A 26065-nucleotide genomic window follows, 5' to 3' on the forward strand; every position below is an offset into this window, starting at 1 on the left:
CCAGATGATGGGCGAGGCTTTAAGGGACTCCTTGAGCCAGTATGAATCCGAAGCCAGTGTTGCGAAGGGCGAGGCTTTACAAATGCGGTCTTTAGTATGACCGCAGTTGTAATTCAATTCAGAATGAATTACAAATGCGGTCTTTACTATGACCGCAATTGTAATTCATTTTAATTGATTTACAAATGCGGTCTTACCCTAGAACCGCATTTGTAAATCAATTTTACCCTAAAAATAGAAGCGCGCCACTGGTTTTCACTTTCACTTTCGTCTTCTCCGCTCTTCGTTTCAACGTTCTCAGCTCTCTCCGCTTTGCATTGTTAGTTTCAGCTCTTTCTGCTTCAACGTTTGTTTTCGTTTTCGTTTTTGTCATTGTCATTATTCACTTCCTTGGCATTGTCATTTCGTTTCCTTACTCGTTTTCTGCATATAGGTGGTTACTGTTATATTGGTTCGCTGGTTTTTTCTGCTCCGCCACCGCCACTGCTTCCGCCACCGCCACTGCTTCCGCCACCGCCTTCGCCTACGCCTTCGTCTTCGTCTTCGATCACCATCAACCTAAAGGTTGGTGTTGTATTTATTTAATATTTTGAATTTATATTTAAAATTTTGAATTCATATTTAATATTTTGAATTTTTATTTTTCTGTATTATAATATATATTTAATTAATAACTAATACAACTTGGAATGTATAACTAATAACTAATAATTTATATATTTGTGTGTATTTTGAATTTTTGTATTATATAATTTCTATTTTCTTAAGTTTATATTATATATAAATTCTATTTTTGTAATTATTTTTATTTTTTGCACTTTCTCTTTGCATATCTTTCTTTTTTTCCCTGGCATCATTTATTTTTTATAATTGTCACTTTAAACTACTTTTACTTAAATAAAAATGAATATGATATTAATCTTTATGGAATTATAATTCTATAGTGTATTAAACTTTGTTCTAGAATTTTAATTTTAGAAGTGAAATATTAAGTTAGTTGTTAATTACATTTTAATAAAAGTTTTATGTTATGTTAGTTATTGTTACTTTTAGAATAGAAATATCGTGTTTGGATTGAGTCCGGGGGTGTTCGACCCTCGGCAAATGTGTGAGATTGAAGAGAATACTAATTATTAGAAAATCCTAACTATATTCCAGAATATATAATGGATCGAAGTTGGATTAATGTTGTTCGTATAAGTGATGAGTACGAAAGGGGAGTAGAGGAATTTATACAATTTGCGCAGCGTAACGCGATTATTAGTGGTCATGATGGAGCAAAGATCAGGTGTCCGTGCGTTAACTGTTTGAATGGAAGGATACTGGATGTGAATATCATGAGGGAACACCTGCTATGTGATGGGTTTCTTCGATCTTATACAACTTGGACATGGCATGGTGAATTATTAAATTTACCACGTGTTTCCGTAACTGAAGAATATGTGGGTTCTACCATGGATGAGGCAGTACACGATGATGGAGATGATGATCGATTGGAGGACATGATTCGTGATGTGGGAGCTGAGTGTTTTGCAAAAGCGCATGGATATGAAAGTATGTCAAAAGATGCAGAGACTCCTTTGTATCCTGGATCAACTAACTTCACACGGTTGTCGGCGGTGTTAAGATTGATGAATTTGAAGGCAATAAACGGATGGACTGATAAAAGCTTCACGGAATTGCTCCAGCTGTTGAAGGATATGCTTCCAGAGGGAAATAGTCTACCTAATCGTAATTACGAGGCAAAAAAGATTCTTTGTCCAATGGGTATGGAGTACAAAAAGATACATGCATGTCCTAATGATTGTATATTATACCGGAAAGATTTTGAATTGTTGAAAAGTTGTCCGAGGTGTGGGTTATCACGTTATAAGTTGAAACAAAAAGATGATGATTCTATTGATGACATGGAAAAGCATGGACCCCCAATGAAGGTTATGTGGTATCTTCCCATCATTCCAAGGATGAAGCGTTTGTTTGCAAACCCAGACGATGCTAAGAATCTTAGATGGCATGCAGATGAGAGGAAATGCGATGGCATGTACCGACATCCAGCTGATTCTATTCAATGGAAGAAATTTGATGATGACTTTCCAGAATTTGGTAAAGAATCAAGAAATATCCGACTTGGTTTAGCTACAGACGGAATGAATCCGTTTGGTAATATGAGTACAAATCACAGTTCATGGCCTGTATTACTAGTTATTTACAACTTACCTCCTGGATTGTGCATGAAGCAAAAATACATGATGTTGTCTATGATGATATCCGGTCCGAAACAACTAGGGAATGATATTGATGTTTATCTAAGTCCCCTAATTGAAGATTTGAAGTTAATGTGGGACCAGGGTGTCGAAGTATTTGACGGATTTGCTAATGAAACTTTCAAGCTTCATGCCATGTTATTTTGCACCATCAATGACTTTCCGGCATATGGTAACTTATCAGGTTATAGTGTTAAGGGTCACAAAGCGTGTCCAATATGCGAAGAAGATACTGCTTCTCAACAATTGAAACATGGAAGGAAAATAGTATATCTTCGGCATCGGAGGTTTCTTAGAAGTCATCATCCTTACCGGAGGTTGAAAAAAGCCTTTAATGGACACCAAGAGGGTAGTGGTCCACCAACTCCATTAACCGGTGTTGAGGTTTACGAAAAGGTAAATAACATAGACCACACCTTCGGCAAGTCCAAAAAAAAGTCATCTGTGACAAATATTTGGAAGAAGAAATCAATCTTCTTTGATCTTCCGTACTGGTCGAGGTTAGAAGTCAGACATTGTATAGATGTAATGCATGTTGAGAAGAATGTGTGTGATAGCTTAATTGGTACACTTCTTAACATTAACGGGAAGACGAAGGATGGTCTAAATGCTCGTTTAGATTTGATTGAGATGAACATACGCGGCGAGTTGGCACCCATACAAATGGGTAAGCGTACATATTTGCCCCCAGCCTGTTACACAATGTCAAAAGATGAAAAAATTAGTTTTTGTCAATGTCTAAAGGGTGTGAAAGTGCCACAAGGACATTCCTCAAATGTGAAGAGTCTAGTGTCAATGCAAGATTTGAAGTTAATTGGGTTGAAGTCTCATGATTGTCACATCTTGATACAACAATTGTTGCCGGTAGCTATCCGTGGGATCTTACCAAAAAATGTTAGACACACCATAACCCGTTTGTGCTCATTCTTCTCTTCCATCTGTTGTAAAGTCATTGATCCCTCAAAACTAGATGAACTTCAAAATGAAATTGTTGTTATCTTGTGTGAATTGGAAATGTTTTTTCCTCCGTCTTTTTTTGACATCATGGTTCATCTAGTGGTGCATCTGGTAAGAGAGGTTAGATTGTGTGGACCAGTGTACTTAAGATGGATGTATCCTGTTGAGCGGTATATGAAAATTTTGAAAGGTTATGTGAAAAATCATTATCGTCCAGAGGCTTCAATGATTGAAAGGTACATAGCTGAAGAAAGTATTGAATTTTGTTCAGAGTACATGACAAAAGCAAATCCAATAGGTGTTCCAGCTAATTCATGGCACCACAGGCGTTCTACAAGTAAATGTTTACGTGGTGTGAATATTGTAAGCAAATCTCGATCAGAAGTCTTGCAAGCACATTTGTACATATTGAATAACACAGATGAAGTTGTACCTTACATAGAAGCTCATAAAGCCATTGTGAAGGCAAATAACCCAAGACAAGCAGAGAAATGGGTCTTGATGGAACATAATAGAACTTTCATGCCTTGGTTTAAAGATGAGGTGTTCAAGGATTCAACGGCATCAGAGACCTTGACTTGGTTGGCTGCTGGATTGAAGTTTGATGTCATTTCATGTACAGCGTACGAAGTGAATAATTGTATATTTTACACGAAGTCCCTGGATGAAAAGAGTACGGTTCAAAATTCTGGTGTTACTCTTGAAGCCGAGTCAATGCAGTTTTCGACTTCGAAAGATACAAATCCAGTACTTGGATCAATGGCATACTATGGGTTTATAGAAGAGATATGGGAGATTGACTACACTAAGTTTTCCGTTCCAGTTTTCAAGTGTAAATGGGTTGATAATAAAAGTGGGGTTAAAATTGATGAATCAGGATTCACACTAGTGGACTTTCGAAAGATAGGGTATCGAGATGAGCCATTTATAATGGTTCAACAAGCATCTCAGGTTTTCTATGTGAAAGATCCTACGTCAGAACATTTGTATGTCGTTTTACACGGGAAAAAACAAGGGGAAGCCATAGATGATATTGAATATGGCGAAACTCGTTCATTCACACCAATGATAACTAATAAAGATGACGATGTACTTGATGATGTACATGCAACCCGTAAAGACCACAGTGAAGGAATTTACATATAAACATTCAACCCACATGCAACATGTAAATAAACATTTATAATTTTATGTATTATTTTTATATGATTTTAATTCGATGCACATTAACTAATGTTTGTTACCTAATTTTTTTAACAGAGACATGGATGACGACCAGACTCCAGTCAGACCTCGATCTGGGCGAGGTAGTAGAGGACCTACTAGATTGAAGCGTCTTGCATTGAGACGTGCTGCTGGTGAGAAGACACATGTTGACATTGACGTCAACACTGGAGTGGCTTTTGGTCCTAAGGCAGATGAGTTTATGAGCTATCTTGGAGTTGTTTCTCGTGAGAGGCTCTCCATTTTGATTAATTCATGGGATGAGGTTTCAGAGGTTGATCGGAACATGCTATGGGAGGATGTTCTGGTAAGCTTTACATTATTATTGTTATCATATAATGCTTTTTAATATTGATTAATTAATTTTAATTTCATGATGTTATTTTGCAGGCAAACTTTGACATTCCTGATGTGGAACCGCTTCGATCAAAGATATTATCCAATATCGCACTTAAATTTCGTACCTTTAAGTCAAGACTGACATCGAGATACATTTTTGGCGACCTTAAAGACGAAAATCCATGTTTAAAGTACCAACATATTGATGAAGAGACATGGCGTCTTTTTAGAGAAAGCCGTGAAAATGAGGCTTGGATGGTAAGTGAAGTAACTTTTTTGTTTATATAACATTAATAAGTTTATCTTATTTACTTCAGTTTGTTTATTTCAATTATGACAGGATCGTCGGAAGAAAGCTCAAGAGATAGCTTTGAAGAATCTTACCCCGCACGTTATGTCTCGTTCGGGGTATAGAAAACTTGAGCAAACACTGATGGTGGAAAAGGAGAAATCTCAACAGGGGACGTATTCTGAGAATGTGGAAACAGGGGTCACTTCTCCTCCACCACCTTTTCGCCATGAAAAATGGAAGAGGGCCCGAATTAAAAAGTCCGGTGCACCAAGTTCCGAGCAATCCGGGGTTATAATCGAAAAAATTGTAAGTTATTTTTGTTATTTTCAATTTTTTTAAAGCATTAATTATATTAATGATTGAAAATATGATTTTTGTGTACTCTTGCAGGATTCCTTGGAATCCGACGGTACATTTGTTGCTGAAGGTCGTCACGATATCCTGGTTGAAGCAATTGGACGACCTGAACACTCTGGTCGTGTTCGTGCCGCTGGACAAGGGGTCGGAATTAAACTTTATTTTGGAGTTTCAGAACGACAGCAATCCTCCTCCTCCAAGAAGGAAACTCAAATGAAGACTAAGTTACGTGAAGAAATAATGGAGGAGATGAGAAAGGAGACTGATTTGATATGGCTGGAGATGAAAAAGGAGAATGATCGAATGCGACAAGAGTTTCTATCGCAACAAGTTTGTGCTGAGCCGATTGAACCCCTTGTTAGTCCCACTCCCAAGAGCACAAAGGGGAGTTGTGCGGCTCCTCCAACATCAGGGGATGATATCAATGGGCAGACAGAGGATTGTGAGCTACTGGTAGTGGGCGGCAAACTTCCTCGGGTGGTGGCACTTGGAAAAGTCTATAAAAACGCCACCACCTTACATAACGTTCCTCTCTCCCCTGATGTGGCGAAGGTAACTGTTGAAAAAGTACGATTTCCTGATGCTCGTGTTCCACTACCTTCAGATGAGGTAACCACTGTGGCCGATGCATTTCAGACATTCGTTGCCTGGCACAGAGAGCTCATTCGATCTATGCCCGAACCTCATGTAATAATTTCGTTTCATTAAATTATTTTTTATTTATATTTATATATTACATATAATTTAATACAAATGTTGTTTATCTTGTAGGAACCTTTTCAGCCACCAACTCCGAAAAAGAAGCGTGAGGTTCCAGTTGACGATCCTATGGCTTCCCTACGTCTCATTGCTAGTCAGATTGGCAATGATCCTTTTCCAGTTCCGTGGGATAATACATTTTTTCAAATCAACACTGAACTGCCACTGATGATTTACAACACAGATTTATCAGAATTTATATCTGGGAACCAGGAGCTCAATATAAGTATAATTCAATTTTTTATGATGTAAGTATCTTTACCTATTATTCAATTTACTTTATGTTAAATTATTATTGATTATGCTTTAACTAAAAACTTGTAGGTTTTTGCATAGAGTCTGTATCACTGAGGGGAAGGAAAATATGTATGGATTCGTAGATCCTGCATATACTAATCCCGTTGGACCAAACTCAACTGAGACTCAAGCATACATCACTAACATCCTGGAAAAAGAGGGAAAACAAATTTATTTATGCCCTTACATTAATGAGTAAGTTTAATTATATGTCATCAATTATTATTATTTCATGTTTTAAATATTTACTAACTCTTTTCAATGATCATATAGGCATCATTGGCAGTTACTTGTCTTATCAATGGTTGATAAGACTGCTGTGTGGTTCTGTTCCCTACACAAGAAGATGCCCACAAAATTTAAGGATATCATTGATACGTAAGTATAGTATAAACTTAACTTTGTATATGTTACTAATTAACCATCTACTAACGAGGTTTTTTGTATTAACCAGTTCATGGCGTGGATATAACATCCTAAAAGGTCGATCCAGTTCAAATAATTTGAACTACATAAGGTTTGTAATTTTTTTCTTTCTCTATTATCATTGTTTATCAATATACTAACATATTACTTTTTATTGAATTATATAGTGTAATAAACAACCAGGAAGCTATGAGTGTGGCTATTACATTATGCAATGGATGATTACCATTATAAGACTAGGTGTTAAAACTGGTTGGAAGGAGGTATTTGTTAAATCATTTTTATAATTCTTGAACATATATATATCTAGAAACTAATTTATGTCAACTTTGCAATGCAGTTATTCACAGAAGAAACACCAATGAGTGAGGAAGGCATTTCATATGTTAGAGATTCTTGGTCCACATACTTCATTAATTTTTATAACTCTAGCATAAGTAAACAACATTAGTGGTTTTATTATATGTAATTTGATCACTTGTAAATGTACATTTTGATGATTTCAATTGGTTACTACATTTTTGTATTTGTCTGGCTGGGTTTAATCATTATGCAGGTTATTTAAATATATGGTTTCTGCACAAAACAGGATGTACCAAAAAAAAAAAAGCACTATTTACAAATGCGGTCATTTACCAAGACCGCATTTGTAAATAGTGAATTCGCATTTACAAATGCGGTCTTAGTAAATGACCGCATTTGTAAATAGTGATTTATGAATGCGGTTTTTACCAAGACCGCATTCATAAATCCTAAACCCCAAACCCACTCCCTAATTCAGAATAATATACAAATGCGGTTACCTAAAATGACCGCATTTGTAAATGTGATTTATGAATGCGGTCATAGGACCGCATTTGTAAATTCCAGATTTACAAATGCGTGTTGATCAAATGCGGTTCTATGACCGCATTTGTAAATTTAAAATAGCCGCATTTGTTTAACTTATCTGCACTAGTGCCTCCTTAACCGTAGCAGGGCTCCTCATCGCCAAAATGGCCGCACACTTGTCAGGGTTTGCTTTGATCCCTCTTTCGGTCAAGAGAAAACATAAGAACTTTCCCGCTTCCACGCCAAAAATGCACTTCTCAGGGTTCAGCTTCAATTTGTATTTGGCTATCGTAACGAACAGCTCCTCCAAGTCGGCTATATGCTGGTTTTTTTCCAGGGATGTTACGACCATATCGTCAACGTAAGCTTGCACGTTCCTCCCAAGCATAGGTGCAAGCACTTTATCCATCAGTCTCTGGTACGTGGCCCCCGCGTTCTTCAGCCCAAAAGGCATCACCTTGTAGCAATAACACGACTTCTCCGTCATGAAGGCAGTTTTTTCCTCGTCCATGGGGTGCATCTTAATTTGGTTGTACCCCGAGAATGCGTCTAAGAAACTTAACAACTTACAACCTGCTGCGCTGTCCACTAGGGCGTCTATACTTGGCAAAGGATAGGAAACCTTTGGACAGGCTTTGTTTAGATCTGTGAAGTCGACACACATTCGCCATTTCCCATTGCTCTTCTTTACCAATACAACATTGGCGAGCCATTCCGGATACTGTATCTCCTTGATGTGGCCCGCCTCGAGGAGTTTTTGCGTTTGATCTCTGATCGCCTGTCTCCTTTCTTCATTGAATTTTCTTCTTCTTTGTCGGATTGGTCTGACTTGAGGGTCCATTGCTAGACGATGACATAAAAAATCGGGGTCGATTCCTGGCATATCCGAGGCAGACCACGCGAACGCGTCCAGATGCCTGCCTATCACCTTGGCGATCTGTTCCTGTGTCTCGCCGTCTAAAGTTTTCCCCAACTTAAAAGTTTTTCCGCCGATCTCCCTTTCGAGCCAATCACCAACTGGCCGAGGCCTCTTCTCACTAGCGAGCAATGCTCTCACAATGCTTGACTCCCTGGCGGCTTCCGGGCAGTTTTCCTCTTCCTCTACTCTAGCGTTGCTCTCAGGCCTCGGCTCGACATCTTCCATGGTTACGTCGCCCTTGGTGGCTGCTTCCAATGCCACATCCATAACCACATCGCCTTCGGCGGTCCCCTCTGACGCTGCATCCATAGCCCGTCGGCTTTCCTGCGCATTCCCCGCACCAAGAGGTGGTGTTGTGGTCACATGGCACACTGATCGCCTGTTTTTGAGGCTGTTTTCGTAGCATCTCTTTGCCTCTTCTTGGTCAGATCGGATGGTGACGATCACCCCTTCCATTGAAGGTAATTTGACCTTCATGTGCCTCGTGGAGGGTACAACTCCTATCCTATTGAGTGTTGGCCTTCCCAATAGGATATTATATGCTGAATGGGCGTTCACGACAAGGTATTTGATTTTCTCTGTGCGCGAGGCGGCCCCATCTGTGAACGTTGTTCTTAACTCAATGTATCCCCTGACTTCGACTTGATCACCCGCAAAACCGTATAAGCAGCCCCCATATGGCCTCAGCTGGTCTATAGATAGTTGTAGCCTTTCGAAGGTCGGCCAGAACATCACGTCTGCCGAGCTCCCTTGATCGACCAAGACCCGATGAACCGTTCTCCCTACCGTGACGAGCGAGATCACAATGGGATCGTTGTCATGCGGCACAACATCCCTGAGGTCTTCCTTAGTGAACGTGATGTCCACCCGCCACTGACATTACGGACCTCGCATACCTCTTACGCTGCGACGCCGTACACCCGCCACCCGAGAACCCACCAGCTATAGTGTGGATTTCACCGAGAACGGGCGCCCTGTGCTGTTGCCCCTCACTGCCCCCCGGTTGCGAGCCTGACGGTCGTCCCGCCTGTTTCTCCACCAAGTAATCCTTCAGGAAACCATTCTTCACGAGCTCCTCCAACTGATAGCCAAGCGCCAGACAGTTGTTAATATGGTGCCCGAATGCTTCGTGGAATTCGCACCACGACTCCTTGCGAGGTCCCAACACCTTGTCAGCTTTAATCGGCAGCCTCAACCTGTCGGCTATGCTGGGTACCGCGATCAGATCTTTAAGTTCCATCACGAAGTTGTGCCTCAGGCGGCTTGCTTGCTTCTCTCCCTTCCTCTACTCGACCCTTAGGTTGGGTCCTCCGCGGCGTTTCCTGTCAAAGTGTTTCCTTTCTGTGACGGCTTGGTGAACCCGAACAGGTTGCGTGCGTATCTGTGCCTTGGGGCGTGCTGGCACAGTGGTTGTGCATTTCTCGTACGTTTCACCTTCCGAGGCAATATGTTCTACCGCTTGTCGCCTTATCTCGGCGAAGGTTTTGGGGCGACTGCGGTTAAGCGTTTTACTGAAAGATCCGGGATGCACCCCCTTCTTGAATGCGTATACAATCATGGGTTCCTCCTTGGTGCCTACTTTCACTACCTGTGCCCCAAAGCGGCTTATGTACTCTTTTAGGGTTTCGCCTTGGAACTGCTTGACGTCGAAAAGATCGTACGAGACTGGGGCGGGAGTTCTGTTGGCTAGGTGTTGTTCTCTAAATAGTTGTGAAAGTTGGGCTAAGGACGTGACGTGGCCCTCTGGGAGGCTGATGAACCAGTCCATGGCCATCCCTGTCAAGGTGCTCATGAAAAGCTTGCACCTAACGGCGTCTGAACCACCTACCAGCAACATCTGTGTGTGGAACGCCGTGAGGTGTGCTTCGGGATCCTCCATTCTCGTGAAGGTCGCTTTGGGTCCTGTGAACGTATTGGGAATTGCCATCTCCAAGATTGCCTGTGAAAATGGTGTTGTGAATTTTTACTGGGTGGGGATGCAGCCTCCGGTTCGTCTCTGCCACGCCATCTATGGCGTAACTCCTCGTTGGTGCAGTGGAGTTCCTCGCTTCTTGCTTGAGAAGCTGTCAGGTCCGCCTGCATGCGCTCCTGTTCTACTTTCGAGGCTGCCACTGCGTCTTGTAGCCCGTGCACCATGCCCATGAGCTGCTGTAGGGTCATCTCTTCACTCCTAGCGCGTGTTGGTCGGGTGGTCATGGCTCTCTGGGGATCCTCTCGACTTATCTAAGTGTTGGAATCTGGAACTGAAAGCTTGTGTCGTGGAACCGATGTTTATATCGGCCCCACGGTGGGCGCCAGATGTTCTGGCCGGTTGACCTGGGTCGTCTTTATGCGTGGCTTGTTCTAACGAGCTAGGGCACCTTCGTTCTGCCTCGTCTGTGTGTACCTGAAAAAGAAGAACAAAGGGGCGCCCTCGCGGCCGTTTGCACTCCGACGCTTAAGTCAGCTAGCGAGAAACACCAAAGTAACTAGAAACTGTATAATAATCTCAACAACTGGAACTGTGACTAAACTGTGTGGCTCTAATTGCCTTGTGCCCACAGCTGGGTGTGCCGTCAAGAACAACTAAGGACTACTGTTCTGAATGACTTTATGAAAACTAGGTTAAAACTCATGCAACCGTAAAAAACGTACCTCTCGAGGGCTTATTCGTGCCCTATATATAGGTGAAAAACTAGGGTTTACCTCTGCGTTGCTTGCTATTATCTAGGGTTCCTTGGAGAAGGTCCTTGCACCGCTATCTTTAGGATCTTAGCGTATCTGGCCCATGGACTTCCCTTATCTGGAGTGCAATGTATAACCTTATGGCCACTTGGGCTCTAACTTGAGCGCTGTATTTCTCGCGCCATCATACTATTCGAGTGCCCTAATTAAACACGTGTCATGCATGCAGCCTTCCCTGGATACCTTTAGTGAGCACGTGGGCATTGCCACGTGCCCTTTTGACTCGATCATTTATTCTGTGCAGAGGGACCCACAGTGTCGCCACCCAACTTAGGGTTATCCCATCGTGTGGGCCCCCTCTCTGTGAAATGCTTACATCATGCGGGTTGACTCTTCGGCGCGATGTCTTACTTAGGCGATGTCTTACTTAGGCGATGTTCGTTTAGGCGATGCCTTTTCTCGGCGATGTCTTACTCGGCGACCTCTTACTTCTGCGCGATGCTTCTCTTGGGCGATGGGCGATGATCCATCTTGGCGGTGACACATCTCGACGATAACCGATTATTTATACTGCAGAACGCCGCTTCTGCATACGGCGACTACGTTGACTTCTTGACCACCTACCTTTCTCTTGTCCACGTTATCACACCCGATGACCTGGTCGGTACACTATACAAGAGTATTTCAAAGCTTGGCCTTGCCCCTCATGGGATGGACTTGGGCTCTTTGGGCTTTGGCCTTCTTGGGCTTGGGCTTCGGCTTTGGGATTGGGCCTCATCTTTATTTTATGTCTTCTTTTAATTTTGAGAAGACTAGAAGGAAAAACATCAAATGTGAGGGTGGATGTCCTCTTCCTTCATTAATAAAAGCCTCCTTTATTTGATTCTCATCATACTCCTCGAGTTGGAGAGAATTCGTCCACGAATTCTGAATCCCTGCATATAACAAAGTCAGTTTATTCTTACAATTAAAAGTGGAAGAAAAAGGAAAACATGACTTAACATTTGGAAACAATGGGATTTCAGAAAATGAGGTTCTATAAAACGACCAAGTTGGAAAAAGTTGTTTAGGAATGATGATATCTTTTGGAAAAAGTCCTCTTAAATGGTGACAACCATTAGGAGGTATGAAAAAATCATCCCTAACATTTTTTAACCAAGATGGTGGTGAAGTAAGAACCTTTGGAAATCAAAAAGATAAGGAAGGAAAACACCTTGGATGTGAAAGTATAAGACCCATGTCAACTTGGCCTTCTTTGTCTTTTTCATTTTTACTTGTGGTAGGTGGGTGAGTGAGGGCTTGTTTTACCTTGTTTAGCTTTAAGATTTGCTTTTGTGGACAATGAAGAGCTATGTGCCCAAAACCTAAACATTTAAAACATTTGATATTTGAAGTTTTGGTAGGTGACTTAGGAGTAGAAGGATTTGTAGTAGAAACTTTTTTTGGAAACAAGGTTTGTTTGGAAAAATTGGAAGGAGAATTTTGAGTAGAAATTTTGTTGGCATCCTTGCTAGAAGAGTTGTAGAAATCATCCTCATGAGTATTTTTGAAAGTTGTTTTCAAAAGATAGGATTCCACCTTGATGGCTTTGCGAAACACTTTCTTTAAAGAAGAGTACTCATTTAATTCTACAAATTCTCTAATATCTCTTCTCAAACCACGTACAAACCATTTTATCTTTGACTCTTCATTAGCATGTATATTCATTTTAGTCAAAGTTGTTTCAAAATCTTTAAAGTATTCATCTACCATCCTATGTCCTTGAGGAAGCCTTTGGAACTTCAACAAGTGTTCCTTCCTAGAAGGAGGAACAAACCTCGCGCGCATACGCTCTTTCAAAGCATTCCAAGAAACCACGGGAGGTTTCTAGCGATATATAATGTCCATTACAATTTTATGCCACCATTCTTTGGCATAGCCCAAAGAGGATGAAGAAACTACCCTAAGTTTATCGTCATCTTGGACCTTATACACATGAAAATTGTACCGCCCAGGTAGTCGGAATAGATGACGTGGCAGCAAGCTATAATATAGGCGTGTTGAACGGGACACCTGGCTGGCAGAAGGGAAGGAAGTCGAGAGGCTCGTGTAGTCGCCAGTCATTAAGTTGGCGTGCCCCGATCTCTAGCATACCTAAACCGGCGGTCACCAAGTTTGTGTCGTAGTTGCCGAATGTGAACCCAGGCGACAAGGCGATCGGAGATCGCCGAGAGGAGGACACAGGGAAGGTGTGTATGATGACACCCGTACTCGCCACACAGAACAGATCGCGCTCCAAGGCAGCTATACGCTGAGTTGCTTCCTGCATAGGTAACTTAGTCGAACAGCCTGAAGAGTAAGAAGTGACGCTCAAGTCAAGGATGCTCTAGATGGTGACACGTGTACAGCTAGATGCGAGCCACGTGTCTAGATGTGTAACTGTCAGGAGAGAGAAAGCGCACAGATATATAAGGGATCCTAACGAACTTCTGAGGTACGCGCGTTTTAGAATACTTCTTTTACGCTTGCGAGAACTTGAGTACGCTGGGAGAGAACATTGCACGGTTCCTGAAGTTCTTAGTTTTCTCTTAGTATTTTGGTGGTTTTGTCGCTGACTTGAGCGTCGGAGCGCGATCGGTCGCAGCAGCGCTGTTCTGTCTTTTGCAGGTTCTTGAGGTGAATCAAGGTGAAGGACGGAAGCTAGCACGGTGCAAAGTCGATCCAGAGGAAGCTACCTTTGACGAGGCAAGGCTCTCGCGTTCTGGTCAACAAGCAGGATCATCAGGCGCCCACCGTGGGGCCGTGTAAAACCTGTCCCCATCCGCAGCGTGAGTTCTTGGAGTTTCAATAGTTTCTGTGTGGTTGTGTGCTGGTGCAACAGTTTTCCGCCGTTCATTCAAGCTTTTGTTCGGTGATTTCAAGTTTTCCACCGTTCGCTCGAATTTTGTTCGGTAATTTCGAAGTTTCTACCTTTCGTTTGGGTTTTGATCGGTAGTGTGAAGTTTTCCACCGATCGTTCAAGCTTTCGATCGGCTTTCTTGCAGTTTCTTGCTGTTCGCGCGGTTTTCAATCGGTTGTTCGGTGTTTTCTTCCGTTCTGTTGCGTTTCTGGTTAGTGAATCGGGAGTTGCTGGAGAAGTGGTGGTGTTGTGGTGGAGTTGCAAGTTTCTGCGAAGGTTTGGACGACCGCATATACCGGCGTGCTGTTGCAGTTGCGTTCGTGGAAATTCTTGGGAGTTTGGGAGTTTCTAACCGATTGATTGCTGGATCGATCGTTCGCTAGAGGAGGTTTTGCTCGTTGAAGTGTGGTTCGCTGAGTTTTCACGAGAAAGATGAGAAGCAACAGTTCAAGTCTCGTTGTGTCGTTGTGCCAGTTGCTACAGAGGGCGCCATGACCATGGCGCAGATGGTGGAGATCATGCGCGCGCTGCAGGCGAATGTGGAGGCCTCGCACGTAGAGCAAGCAAAGATTCATGAAGACCTGGTCGCCTCTCGGGCCAGGAATGAAAAGCTCAGCAAAGTGACTGAGGAGTTGCGTCAAGCTCTTCAAGAGCAGAGAGGACGCCTAGTCGCTGAAGAGGTCGCACCGTCGTCGCCACCTCGCGTTTTCCTATGCCGTTTGCTCAGGCGATCACAGACACGCCTATCCCTACGAGCGTGGTACCTGTGAAGGCTACTTTCACCGGCGTGGAGGACCCTGAGGCACATCTCACCACATTCCACACGCAGATGATGCTGTCGGGAGGGTCGGATGCTGTATATTGCAAGATGTTTATGAGCACGCTCCAGGGAACAGCGTTGGAATGGTTTGTGAGCTTGCCTACAGGTCATATAATCAACTTTCAACAGTTTTCGAAGCTTTTCGTCGAGCAGTACATTGTGAACAAGGCGCCACGTAGGGTGTTTTATGACCTGTTCGACATAAGGCAGTACCAGGGAGAATCCCTCAGGGACTATCTGAATTGTTTTGGAGCACAGATGGTCCGCTCGCCTGCTAAAGACGAGGAGATGCTGGTATACGCCTTCAAAAAGGGCGTGCTGCCGGGACCTTTCTGTGAGGCGTTGATTAGGGCTCATCCCGCCCCGTTTGCTGAGGTTAGGCGACTTGCGGTGGCCCACATCGCCGACGAAAGTGAAGTTGCCGAGAAGAGAGGGAGCGTGGCCCCTGCTAGGCCACGTGCCCAGACCAGGATCCAGCCACAGATGGTGCTGGAGACAGCGGCGGCCAAGAGGGATCAAAGGGCTCGCCATCCTTATGATCCAAGGAAAAACAAGGGCAGGGGCCCAGGGCGCCCCAGGGAGTACAATCGCCCGCCAAAGCATAAGTTTGTCATGGGGTTGGCGGATCTGATTGCCATCCCCAACATAGCAGCCAGGCTCAAGGCACCTGAGAAAGTGGGCGACAAGGTGTTAGGACCAAAACCAGACGCCTGGTGCGAGTTCCACCAGAGTTTTGGTCACACCGTTGATTCGTGTTTGGCACTGAGATACCAGCTAGACGACCTGGTCAAGAGCGGTTTCTTGAACAATTACCTGCTAGACAGAAGGACGGGGGGTGCGTCGAGCTCCCAGCCGGCGGGTGGTGAGGCTCAGCAGCATGAGATGCCCACTCATGGAGAGATGCACACCATCGCAGGAGGTTTCCCGAGTGGTGGATGCACCACGTCACAGAGGAAGAAATATGCAAGTTCTGTGATGACGGTGGACATGTTCGAGGACCACTCGCCAGATGTGGACATCACGTTTACAAGAGAAGATCTCAGGGACGTTGTGCCTCATGACAACGATCCCATAGTTATCTCGCTTGTCACAGCGGGAAGGAAGGTCCACAGGGTACTGGTGGACCAAGGAAGCTCGGCAGATGTGATGTTCTGACCGACTTTCACACAGCTGCAACTACCCATTGACCAGCAGAGGCCCTATGGAGGGTGTTTGTATGGGTTCGCTGGCGATCAGGTGGAGGTCAGGGATACATCGAGTTAAGAACAACATTCACAGATGAGGCGGGCTCGAGGACGGAGAAAATCAAGTACCTCGTCGTGAATGCTCCCTCAGCATATAACATTCTGTTGGGAAGACCAACACTCAACAGAATAGGAGCTGTGCCCTCGACCAGGCACATGAAGGTGAAGCTGCCGTCTATGGAGGGGGTGGTGATCACCATCAAATCGGACCAGAAGGAAGCAAAGAAGTGCTATGAGAATAGCCTGAAGAATAAGAGGTCAGTAAGTTACATCACGACCACCCCGCCTCCCGGTGTGAAGCCCAGGTCGACGGCGATGGAGGCGACCGCCAGCAGCGATGTCGTCATGGTAGATGCTGAAGCGAGGGAGGAGAACGCCGATCGGGAAGAAGAGGCGAGGAACCGCCCAGAGGAATCGAGGGAACTGGGAATCGCCAGGGCGGTGATCGCCAGGGAAACCCGCACTAGTACAAAAAGGTATATTAACGACGGTTAAAATCAACATTTAAAGACGGTTCCAGAACCGTCGTTATTGCGGGCGTCGTTAAAAAGTGAGAGTTTTCACGACGGTTAAATAACCGTCGTTAAAATATGTGAGTTTCCACGACGGTTGCTATAACCGTCGTTAAAAGCAGTTTCAGAATTTTTTTTAAAAAAAAGTGAGGGACTTTTAAAGATGGTTCCCCCAGGAACCGTCGTTTTAAGTAGGTTCTTTAAAGACGGTTCCAGGGGAACCGTCGTTGTATGCAGGAATTGAAAAAAAAAATTATTTTAAAAAAAAATCTCAAACCAAAACTGCATAAAATTTTCAATCCCAGAAAAACAAAACATTTAAAATCATAATTTAAATATATAAATTACATACAACAAATTATAGTATTATACAAAAAAGTTCAGCTAATATATGAAAAAGTTTGTCATTCTAATGATTTATCTATCCTAGGGTGTTATACATGGTTACAAAATACTTTGACCATGTTGTTCTCACATACTCCAATGCTTCCGAATCTAGCGGGTGTTGGTCGTTGAAGAACTGTGACATTTGAAATTTTTTGAATTAGTGCATGAATAATAAACCCTAAATTTTAAAGTGTTTATTGTATTGAGGTATTATACCTGATCCCAACATTTATTAATTCCAGCTTACAAAATAGTCAACATCCACTGCATAACATAATAACCGCACTCATAATTTCCAGATTGCCTGTTGCACTACATGTGAAAATAAATATATTAAATCAATGAGTGAAACACATTAAATTGAGTGAACAAATATACTTTAAATACCTTAAGGTACATCCAAGTGAGTTTTTGTGCGTTTGAACTTCTCCTCCCACACAACATATTATATCCAGAGTAAGCACTAAAATAATAAGATTTCATGTTAGAATACATAATATTATATAATATATAAGTAATAATAAATGTTAAATGAAACTATCGTACCTATCTATAATGTTTTTAAAATAGGTAGGAGGTTTTTTATGTAAGGAGCAAAACCATGTAGCGGTATGATCTTGAACAGATATGATCAATAGTTGCCAATGACGCCTGTATAACAAATCAGTTAATTAGTTTCTCTTATTTCAATAATTTATTAAAACTTATTTAATAAATAAGAACTTACTCATGGATGTACGGAGCAAAATAAATGTCTTTTCCACCATTCTTTAAGGCAGTGGTGATGTATGTTTGTTTTTCTGACTTCTTGTTTCCAATTTATTGAGTGATTTGAGGGTCTAAAAGCCCATATATATTGTGTTTCCCCTCATCAAAGCATAATCCAGAAAGATACCTAAATTTCAATAAGTTAGTACTAATATATTTAATAAATCAAAAGTATAAAGATTTTAAAATTTGAACTTACATCATCCATAATTGCAGAATTGGTATGTTAATCTCTTGATCTCCGGATGCAAGGTCCAACAAATCAGACATGTGAACATACAAAGGTAGATTACTATGCCTTCCAAAAACATTGGCATCCCATGGAACCTCTAAGACGGTTGTATCTAAAGCTGTAGCAATTTCCACCAATGCCCCCAGAGGATCATCAATGGAGACTATTTTCTTCTTTCCCAGAGGCAGATTTGTCTTAGGTTCCTGCTACTCATCAAAACAAACAAATACTTAAATTAGTTAGAATGTAATATATCTGATATATAATTCTATTAGTATTAGTGCAAAGATATACCATAGAGTCTATAGGTCTGACGAGATGTCTAGGCCAGGCAACGAAAGTATGTATTGCCTCTGCTACAATTGTGACCTCTGATGTCGGCACAGGAACTGCAAGATCACCATAAAGGACCTTCTCCACCGTGACCTTCATGAAATTAGAAGGAAGAGGCACATTGTGTAACATTGTGACCCCTTCATAACACTTACCCAAGGCAACGAGTCGGGTCAAAGAATTACATTCAACATATAATTCGCATTGGCTAGTTGAGCCAAAGTCATCCCCTGATAGATCAACTGCCGAACAACTCCCTTTAGTGCTGACTTTCTTAATAGGAGGCGGAGGTGGTTCATCTTCTACCATAGTAGGTGGTTGCTGTGAGTGTCCTAAACCCTCCCACCGCTTTTTGAACTCCATTTCCATTCGCGCACTAAACTCCTCCATGAAGCTTTCTTTAAGCTTTTGAGTTACCTCAGCCTTTAACTGCTCACGTAGTTGTAGTAAATACTCTTGGCTAGGTTCATTGGACAATTGTTCCTTGCTGTGTCATGGAGGTCCAAAGTATGACCGAATCCCAACCCCATATCCAGCTACACGAACACGTCCAGGGTGTTCAGGTCGTCCGAGAGCAACATTAAGAATATCATTGCGACCACATGGTTTAAAAGTCCCCTGTGTTGATTGCTCATTAAGAGAATCCTAAAACAAATGAAAAGAAATTGACAAACTTCAACACATTGAATTTAAAATAACACATAGAATTTAAAATAACACATTGAAAAGAAATTGTCAAACTTACAATGCGTTCAATTGTTTGTTTTGTTGACTTAGAACTCCATGTCCCTAATGGGTTTATACGGGCACCCTTCCACATCTCATGTCGGAGTGGTGGGGATGGAGGTCTCAAAGAATCTACACTATTCATTTCCTCAATGGAAGTAGAACGTGCTTTAATCTTTTCTTCAAGCATCTTCTGCTCTAGCAACTTATAACCACCACGAGACAATAAGTGTGGGGTATCATTATGTGCCTGATTGGCTTTTGCTTTGTTCCGAACCTCCTATCATAACACTCAAAATTTAGTAATACGTTAATATAAACTATATTCAAATCTAAAAGTGATACTAACCTGCCATTTTTCAGTTTGTCGAATATTGACAAACTGCTGCCAAGTTTCTTCATCAATGGATGCATATTTTGCACAAGGATTTTCTTCTTTCCTTTTCCCATATATATAATCTGTTGTCAATTTTGATTTGAACTGACGAAACTTGACACCCACATCTGAAAGAACCTTCGCTTTCAAGGTTTCGGGATGTTGTAATGCGTCTACATTGTTTGAAAGAATTACTTCATAAACAAAAACAAAGTATAAAAGAACTTTAGATTGAGCAAATTAAAAACAGTTACATACCAGAATATCTTGCCAAATCATGTTTTTCTCGTGGTCAGTCACGTGATCCCAGGACTGAGTTAAGATAGAGATCCTTTCACGAGATAGTACTCCGAGATAACTCCTATATTTCTTTGCATGTTGCCCAGTGGGCACACCAGTGTGGATATCAATAGACAAAGGTATCTTGTCATCTTTATTTATCCTCTTAAACATATTCTTTAATCTTGTAGGTCCTCTCCCAGTTTTTGAATGGGAAACTTTATCATCTGCCATGTTCCTGTTATCAAAAAAATATGATAAGCATCAAGAATATGAAATATAATTAAAATGAAATATATTGTAAAACTAAACATGAATCACATGTACATACAATTATATATTCCTTCATCATGATCATTTCGAGTTGCATGTACAACATCAGCAACATCCTCGTACTCTTTATTGATGGTCGTTCTTATAAGTGATTCAATCTCACAAATGTCATTGTTTGTATCTTCTGGGTCATTATGTTGTTTTTTACGTGAATTTACTTATGAATCTACGTGAGTGCCAACCTTTTTCAGGAACTCCTATACATTTGGCTTTTGACATGTACTCAGAACAAAACTCAATAGATTCTTCTGAAATGTATCTTTCAATAATGGAAGCTTCTGGACGACATTGATTCTTCACATATCCCTTCAAAATCTTCATGTATCGTTCAACTGGATACATCCATCGCATATAAACTGGCCCACACAATCTGATTTCTCTTACAAGATGAACAACCAAGTGTACCATAATATCAAAAAAAGATGGAGGAAAAAACATCTCGAGTTGACACAAGATAACAATTATTTCTTCTTCAAGTTCATCCAACTTCTGAGAGTCAATCTCTTTACTACATATGGAATTGAAAAATGAACATAGTCGAGTGATTGTATGCCTAACATTTTTGGGCAAGATTCCACGAATAGCCACCGGTAGTAATTGTTGCATTAGAACGTGACAATCATGTGACTTTAAGCCAATTAGTTTCAAATCATTCATAGATACAAGACTCTTCACATTTGAAGAGTAGCCTTGTGGTACCTTAACACCTTTAAGACATTCACAAAAACTTGTTTTCTCTTTCTTTGACAAAGTGTAACACGCTGCAGGCAATTATGTACGTTTACCAACTTCTCTCGGTGCCAATTCCTCTCGTATATTCATTTCAGTCAAATCCAGATGTGCATTCACACCATCCTTTGTTTTGCCTTTAATGTTCAGAAGTGTTCCTATTAGACTGTCATACACATTCTTCTCTACGTGCATTACATTTAGACAGTGTCTAACATCTAACTTACACCAATACGGAAGATAAAAAAAGATTGATCTCTTCTTCCATATTTCATTCACAGTTTGCTTCTTCTTCATTTTTCCAAAAGTCACATTAACATTTTTTATTTTTTCATAAATTTCAACACCACTTAAGGGAGTGGGACAAATGTCATGTTCTTGGTATCCGTTAAAAGCTTTTTTCAATCGACGATACGGATGATATTTCTTTAGAAATCTACGATGCCCAAGATACACGGTTTTCTTCCATGTTTCAACTGCTCATAAGATGTCTTGTCTTGACATATTGGACATGCTCTATGGCCTTTCACACTATAACCTGACAAGTTCCCATATGCAGGGAAGTCATTGATAGTACAAAACAACATCGCAAGCAATCGGAAAGATTCATTCTTAAACGCGTCAAACACATCAACCCCTTCATTCCACAATAATTTCAAATCTTCAATCAATGGATTAAGATAAACATCTATGTCATTTCCAGGTTGTTTTGGACCAGAGATCATCATAGATAACATCATGTATTTGCGTTTCATACACAAAGCAGGAGGTAAGTTGTAAATCACTAACAAAACGGGCCATGAACTATGATTACTACTTAAATTTCCAAAGGGATTCATTCCATCAGTTGCCAATCCAAGTCTTAAGTTTCTTGATTCTTTTCCAAATTCAGGAAATTCTTTATCAATATTCTTCCACTGCAAAGAATCAGTAGGATGACGAAGTAATCCATCACATTTTCTATTATCTGCATGCCACCTAAGGTTTTTAGCGTCATCTGCATTTGTAAACAAACGCTTAAGCCTTGGAATTATTGGAAGATACCAAACAACCTTAGCAGGAGGACCTTCCTTTGTGAATTCATCAATTTCATCATTCTGACCAACTTTAACCTTATAACGTGACAAACCACACCTGGGACATCTTCTTAAATCTTCATATTCATTTCTGTATAAAATACAATCGTTAGGACATGAATGTATTTTTCTATACTCCATACCCAATGGCAAAGTATTTTTTTTGCCTCAAAATTTCGATTGGGCAAGGTATTTCCTTCTGGAAGCATATCCTTAAGCAATTGAAGCAATTCTGTAAAACTTTTGTCGGTCCATCCATTCATTACCTTCAAATTCATCAACCTTAACACTGCTAATAATCGTGTGAAGTTAGTTGAACCAGGATACAAAGGAGTCTCTGCATCATTAGACATATTTTCGAAAACTACATTAGCAAATGATTCTGCTCCCACATCACGAATCATGTCTTCTAATCTATCATCCATTGAGAAATGAACTTCCTCCGAAGCTCCGCGCACACCTGGCAAGTCTAACAATTCACCATGCCACGTCCATGTCGTATAACTTTTCAAAAATCCATCACACAAAAGATGTTCTCTTATTTCGGAAACACTCAATATCCTTCCATTCAAACAATTGACACAAGGACACCTTATTTTTACTCCATTATTACAACTAATAGCATTATGTTGCGCAAACTGTAAGAATTCTTCAACCCCTTTTTCGTAAGCATCACTTATCCGTGGTGTATTAATCCAACTCCGATCCATGGAACTGCTAAACTAAGAACCAGTGCTTTCAAAATGCAATTCATTAAAAAATAAATCAAAATTGCCGAAGGTCGGATACCTCCGGACTCAGAACCAATGCGTTCAATATGTCAAAACAATATATAATCATTGAAGATTAAATCAAAACTGCCGAAGGTCGAACACCTCCGGACTCAGAATCAGTTCGTTCAATATATGGAATCAATATCTAACTCAAAACAAACACTTTCAAAATATATCTAATATAGAATTCAATAATAAATAAAAATATACTAACCTCAAAACGGTGCGGCAGGGGAGACAATGGCGAAGGCACGGTGGCGTAGCTCACAAGGCAGCGGTCGCGGTTAGCGAGGCGGCGGAGCACATCGCGGAACGGCAGTCAAGGGCTTCGTTCGTCGCGGCAGGTGCAGGCGGTTGCCTTAAGGCACGGAGGCACGGTGGGAGGAGCAGCGGCGCGCGCACGGCTGGTCGCGATGCGCAGGGGTCGCGGTGCGCGGGGAGGCGCGACGGTCGTGGTGCACGGGGAGGCGCGAGGCTGGCGGGCGTGCGGTCGGCGCTGAGGCGGTGCGACGGTCAGTCGGTGGCGAGAGCGGCGCGTAGCAGTGGCGGTGGTGTAGGGCCTGGGTCGCGGTTTTGTGAGAGAGAAGAAAGAGTTGTTTTGCGTAAGAGTGAATTCGAAAGAGGGAAAGTGTTCATTCTGAATGAAAAAAAAAATATGCACATTTAACGACGGTTCTGGAAGAACCGTCGTTGATTCATTGACATTTAACGACGGTTATTGGCAAACCGTCGTTGATTCCTGCCAGTTTGACTTTTAACGACGGTTGTGGCGAGAACCGTCGTTAAAAGTGTGCAAAAAATTCAAAAATATTACGCAATTGCCACCGCCTCCCTTATCACGATGGTTATTTCTAAACCGTCTTTAAAGGGTGTCGTTATTCAAGTATTTTGTACTAGTGCCGACCCAAACCCGTCGAGGAGTGGCTCGAAAGGGAGATTGGGGGAAAGGTCTTCAAGCTGGGAAGATCTTTGGAAGTTGAACTCCAAGACCAGATCGCCAAAGTGATAGAGCGGCATCTGGATGCTTTTGCATGGTCTGCTTCAGACATGCTGGGAATCGACCCCGACTTCTTGTGCCATCACCTAGCAATGGACAACCAGGTCAAACCAGTGCGGTAGAGAATAAGGAAATTTAATGAGGAGAGGAGGCAGGCGATCAGGGATGAAACACAGAAGATCCTTGCCGCGGGCCATATCAGGGAAGTCCAGTACCCTGAGTGGTTGGCCAATGTCGTGCTGGTGAAGAAAAGCAACGGGAAGTGGCGCATGTGCGTCGGCTTCACTGACCTGAACAAGGCTTGCCCAAAGGACTCGTATCCTTTGCCAAGCATAGACGCCCTGGTCGACAGTGCTGCAGGGTGTAAGTTGCTGAGTTTCCTGGATGCCTTCTCAGGGTACAACCAGATAAAAATGCATCCTATGGATGAAGAGAAGACCGCCTTCATGACCGAGAGATCGTGCTACTGCTACAAGGTGATGCCCTTTGCGCTGAAGAACGCGGGGGCCACGTACCAAAGATTGATGGATAGGGTACTTGCACCAATGCTGGGAAGAAATGTGCAAGCGTACGTGGATGATATGGTCGTGACCTCGCCGGAAAAGAGCAAGCACGTTGCGAACCTGGAGGAGTTGTTCACCACAATCGCCAAGTTCAGATTAAAGCTGAACCCCGAGAAGTGCATTTTTGGGGTGGAGGCAGGGAAGTTCTTGGGATTCCTCTTAACTGAAAGAGGAATAGAGGCAAATCCTGACAAGTGTGCTGCCATTTTGGTGATGAGGAGCCCGGCTACCGTGAAGGAGGTGCAGCAACTTACAGGTCGGATGGTCGCCCTGTCTCGTTTCGTGTCAGCTAGCGGAGAGAAAGGCCATTCGTACTTCCAGTGTTTAAGGTGAAACAATAAGTTTGCCTGGACGAAGGAGTGTGAAGAGGCCTTCGTCAAGCTTAAAGAGTACCTGGTGAGCCCGCCGGTTTTGTGCAAACCGTTGGTGGGAACCCCTCTCAGGTTGTATTTTGCTGTGACTGAGAGGGCGGTGAGTGCGGTGCTCGCCCAAGACCAAGACCAGGCTCAGAAGCCTATTTATTTCGTCAGCAAGGTGTTGCAAGGCCCGGAGGTGAGGTATCGGGCCTTGGAGAAAGCTGCACTGGCTGTGGTATTTTCGGCGAGGAGGTTGCGCCACTATTTTCACAGTTTTACAATACTGGTGATGACCGACTTGCCCATCCAAAAAGTCCTGAAGAAGCCTGATGTAGCTGGGAGGATGGTGAAATGGGCGGTGGAGCTGTCAGAGTTCGACATCAAGTATGAGCCCCGTGGTCCGATCAAGGGGCAGATTTTCGCCGATTTTGTGGTCGAACTCTCGTCAGAAGCAGCACGAGTTGAAGGGGATGATTTTCGTTGGGTGCTCTTGGTGGACGGATCGTCAAACCAGCAGGGTAGCGGTGCTGGAGTTATTCTAGAAGGGCCCAACGGCGTGCTGATAGAACAGTCCTTGAGGTTTGCCTTCAAAGCCAACAACAATCAAGCAGAGTATGAGGCGCTGATCGCTGGAATCTTGCTGGCCAAGGAGATGGGAGCTAGGGTGCTGATGGCTAAGAGTGACTCGTCATTGGTCACGGGACAAGTAACAGGCGAGTTCCAGGCCAAGGATCCACAAATGGCGGCTTACTTGGAGTATGTGCAGGAGTTGAAGGGTTCTTTTGCCTCGTTTGAAGTGGTACATGTGCCCAGAGATCAGAATGCCCGAGCAGACTTGCTAGCTAAGCTCGCCAGCTCGGGCAAGGGGGGTAGGCAGAGGATGGTGATCCAAGAAACTCTGAAGACGCCTAAAGCATTTGTGGCAGACCACCTGGTTCTTCAGATAAGCAAGTCGACGGAGAAAGCGGCGAGGAGTCACAGGTCTTTGACCCAGGAGACCTTGAGATCGCCGAGAATAAGAGCCTGTCGACGGGAGAGGGTGAACATGACGCAGGTCTGCGCTACGCATGAGCCAGACACGTGGATAACACAGTACCAGCGATGCCTGGCAGACGGCCTTCTCCCGCTGGATCCGATGGAGGCTAGGAAGATAAAGAAGAACTCCAGCAAGTTCACAATGATTGATGGCGAGTTGTATAGGTTTGGGTTCACGCACCCACTCCTGGAATGTGTGCACGGAGAAAAATGTACAAGAATTATGGCCGATCACCATGAAGGGATATGTGGAAGTCACGTCGGGGGTCGAGCTCTGGTCGCAAGAATCCTCCGTGCAGGTTACTACTGGCCAACGATG

General features: G+C 42.7%; 1 protein-coding gene and 1 pseudogene across 1 annotated transcript; one reads left to right on the plus strand and one right to left on the minus strand.

Moving 5' to 3' along the window:
- Positions 1-4245: 4245 nt before the first annotated feature.
- LOC137834469 (uncharacterized) lies at positions 4246-6688 on the plus strand. The gene is made up of 7 exons (XM_068642511.2): positions 4246-4752; positions 4836-5042; positions 5125-5382; positions 5467-5662; positions 6038-6120; positions 6205-6440; positions 6517-6688. Exons 1-7 carry the CDS (start codon positions 4486-4488, stop codon positions 6686-6688), a joined length of 1419 nt encoding a protein of 472 aa, XP_068498612.2. The 5' UTR covers positions 4246-4485.
- An 11445-nt stretch (positions 6689-18133) lies between these two features.
- LOC150027552 (uncharacterized) lies at positions 18134-22732 on the minus strand (annotated as a pseudogene).
- Positions 22733-26065: the final 3333 nt, after the last annotated feature.

Source organism: Phaseolus vulgaris, chromosome 5, assembly GCF_051622355.1.
Source record: "Phaseolus vulgaris cultivar YP4 chromosome 5, ASM5162235v1, whole genome shotgun sequence".
Lineage (NCBI taxonomy): Eukaryota > Viridiplantae > Streptophyta > Magnoliopsida > Fabales > Fabaceae > Phaseolus > Phaseolus vulgaris.

Excerpts from the sequence above, each read along its gene's own strand:
- LOC137834469 (XM_068642511.2), top strand. The coding sequence starts at position 4,486 with ATGGATGACGACCAGACTCCAGTCAGACCTCGATCTGGGCGAGGTAGT. Across the intron at positions 5,383-5,466 it reads GGGTTATAATCGAAAAAATT|GATTCCTTGGAATCCGACGG; the intron begins GTAAGTTATTTT and ends GTACTCTTGCAG. Across the intron at positions 6,121-6,204 it reads GATCTATGCCCGAACCTCAT|GAACCTTTTCAGCCACCAAC; the intron begins GTAATAATTTCG and ends TTTATCTTGTAG.